The 3,268-nt window shown below is 45.0% G+C and overlaps 1 protein-coding gene across 1 annotated transcript; it reads right to left on the bottom strand.

Annotated features, from left to right (window-relative positions):
- Positions 1 to 1,701: 1,701 nt before the first annotated feature.
- Positions 1,702 to 2,999, bottom strand: LOC6612136. Its single transcript, XM_002036617.2, has one exon. The coding sequence runs from the start codon at positions 2,804 to 2,806 to the stop codon at positions 2,036 to 2,038; it is 771 nt and encodes a 256-aa protein (XP_002036653.1). The 5' UTR covers positions 2,807 to 2,999; the 3' UTR covers positions 1,702 to 2,035.
- Between the last annotated feature and the right edge of the window lie 269 nt (positions 3,000 to 3,268).

Below are 3,268 nucleotides of genomic sequence, written 5' to 3'. Positions count from 1 at the left end.
CCGATCCTCAATCCCGGACTCCCGAAGCTGGAGCCTGAGGCCCAAATGCGAGGTACCCAGGTCTCAGTTCCGCGGCAGAAGCCGCCGCCAAAATGAGTTAGCATCCCAAAAACCCAACCGGCTGGCTCTCGTGTCTGTGGAGGAGCCTTCGACCTCCTCCTCGCCGAATCCGCAGACCACTACTACAACTACTACTACTACTACTACTTCTGCCCATTGACACCCGCGTACCGCGATCCTCTGCTCCTCCGGTGACTCTCTGTCCAACCATCTCGGCCATCAAGTGTCCCAACTCCATATGCTCTCTTCTCGCTCCCTCCATAAAGTCGTGTTTATGCCTTCTCATAAACATTTTTATTTTAATGATTTTTATTATTGCGCACATTCGTTACTTTTTATACAACCCCGGCGAGGATCACTTCAGCATCTTCTGGGTCCACGCTGGCGTATCGAATTTGATTCGACCGCCATGTCCCCACAATTGAGTCCTGATCTCCGCCGTCTGGCTAAGTAGTTGTGCCTGTACCTGCTGCCCACCTATACAAACACGCATAAATTTATATGTTTACTTATGCCTGGAAAGCAAACGCACCTCTACAATTCAGCTGGAAGTCAGTTTTTCAAGGATTTAGTTAGGAGAAAGGTACTACTTGGCATAAACTCATAATTTTCCATGTCCACTTCCTTCCCAAACTAAAAAAAAAAACAATTTAATCAGTTAATAATTTATTTATTCTTTATTATAAAATGAATATTTGGAAATTGTCCTTAATACGTTTTTAGAAAATATTGAAAATATAACAAATTTTATTTTTGAAACAAATAATTCCTTTAATTAACTTGATTTAAAGATCTCCTTCGCTGGAGTAATTTCGGCTGTTTATGCTACATACCCCGCCCATTCACGGACATCCATGGGGACACCTTTCATGTGGCAGGGATCGGGTTTTGGGATAATTTGATGGCCGACTCCGGACAGTCCCTGCATTTGCAAGCAATAAAAATTAATTTACGTTCGATTGCAAGGTTTTCGCGCTCGAAACGAGAGTGAGCCCGCCGCCGCCGCCTCCGTTGATGACACATAAAATGCCACGTTTACGGCTCCTTAAGACGCGACTCGGTCTCTTCACTTTCCGCCAACATAAAAAATGTTAAGTTCGAAAAATGGCGATTTTTTTTAGGGGAACAGGGGGCATGGAGCACGCCATTGCAACGTTTCAGAGTGGCGCACTACTTGCCTAAAACAGAGAGTAAACCGGCGCAGTTGGCCATTTGGATTTGATGCCCCTGCTGCCTTGGCAATCCCCCGCCTCGTGGGCTCGGGGATCGGAGTGCCTTTCCAGGAATCGGAAACTGGGCTCGTCCGCACTCCGCCTGTCCCTCTGGACAGGTCTGCGCCGCGGCACTTCCACCTTGAACCTCAGTGCTTTGATGTTTGGCCCGTTTGGCTGCCAGAAACTAATATCCTTTGCGAAACTGATATGATTTCGACATGGGAAGGGTATTGGGAACATGCGTACTTATATAATGACAAAGCTTATTGGGTTGATTAGATTTATTTATTCCAATTTTTATTTTATTTTTTCGATAGATTTGTATAAAACATATATCAATTCAACTTTGGTAATGATTGTCATTGTTAAGCAGATCTACAATGACGATTAATGGACATTAACCAATTAAATTTTAAACAATTTTGTATTTTTCCAGTTTATTGTTTGAAAATATCCACTGTCTGTTTATATTATAGCCATACTATAAGTAATTTATACAACAGAACTTAAATTGATGAAGATATGTATATCTAAAATGATTATTAACTTAGCAATCCCACTTCTCATACGTTTTTTATTGAATAACTTTAGATGTATATGGATATACATTTAAGAAACACACAATATCGTTGTACTGCATTTATTTGAATTAACAATGTCTCAATAACTTAGATTAACTATATTTAGGGTAGGGCGCTGTAGTAGTTGCCCCAAGCTTTTGGCTAAACTAAAGTATTCCTTCGCAAAAAGAAGTCGGTCATCTAGCGGCGACTATTCTCCTCCAAGCGCGCCACCGTGCGTCGCAGCTCGACGAGCTCCGCCTGGAGGCGATCCACGGAGTCAGCCTGAACTGCACTGACAGCTGGAAGAGGGGCTGAAGGAGCTGGAGCTGGAGCTGAAGGATTCACCGCCAAGGGTGGAACGGCGCGTCTAAATGGAACTGCGCCCTCTACGCTGGCGATGGAGAAGTTCGGATGGATTTGAGGAGTAGTCACATGGCCAGTGGCCGCTGAAGTGCCTGCAGCTGTTGAGACGGTGGCCACTGCCCGTGATGGCATTAGGGATGCACCCGTCATAAAGCTCGATGGCCGACTTCCCTTATGGTTGGCTAAAAGTTTTTGCAGCTTGGACACAGCACTATCACGTTGCGATTCCAGCAGCAGACGCATGGCCTCCTGGTCGCCGGATCTGGCCTTCTCCAGCGAATCGGAGCCCTCGTCGATGAGCACATAGTTGATGACATGGGCATGGGTGCCGGGCTTTATCCGGTATATAAGCTGTCCACCATCTCCACCACTCATTTTCGAGAGCGCCGGAATGTCGCCCATTTTGGCCATTTCGCCGCCCACTTGAAAGATCGATGTGTGCCCATTGACGACCAGTGGCTTGGGCATTATGTACGGCGCGGAAACGAACTGGGAGCACTTCCTCTTCGTCTTCTCCACCACGGTGGCCACTTTGCATCCGGCGGTGTTGCAGGTGCGCAATGGGAGCAGCGCATCCCCGCCAGAAGCCGCATTTGTTTGCTGCATTGTCTTGGTTATACGACGGTTCTCACAGCGGCTGATTACGGATTGCCTGCTCCTCTGCGAATCGACCAACGCTTTTCGATCACGCACAGACTTCTTTTTCAGTTATTTTTCTCGTTTTAGATGTTTAAAAAACGTTTAATTGTTAAAAACACAGCGTCGCCTTCTTTTGTAGTGTGAACCACGCGTTAGGGAATCGCAGGTTTCCCGAAGATACCACGAAAAATACCATAAAATACCAGAGTGCCGTTGCGCATGTTGATAGACCGATAAGCATTAGGCGGGAAATTTGAAAATTCTTCGGAAAATGTAAGAAAGCAGATAATGCTTTTGATATTTTTGGCTTTTACTTATAAAATATTAGTTGTTAGAACATAAATGTATAGCTTGTAGAAGTATTTAAGATTTAAGATGGGCATATACAACGCATTTTTATTTTTGACTTGCAATCTTAAAAAACGGGGA

The sequence above is a fragment of the Drosophila sechellia genome, chromosome 2L (assembly GCF_004382195.2).
Source record: "Drosophila sechellia strain sech25 chromosome 2L, ASM438219v1, whole genome shotgun sequence".
NCBI classification, from domain to species: Eukaryota; Metazoa; Arthropoda; class Insecta; order Diptera; family Drosophilidae; genus Drosophila; species Drosophila sechellia.
Note: the sequence above shows the minus strand (reverse complement) of the source record. Positions and strands in the feature narration are given on the sequence as shown.

Excerpts from the sequence above, each read along its gene's own strand:
- LOC6612136 (XM_002036617.2), bottom strand. The coding sequence starts at position 2,806 with ATGCAGCAAACAAATGCGGCTTCTGGCGGGGATGCGCTGCTCCCATTG.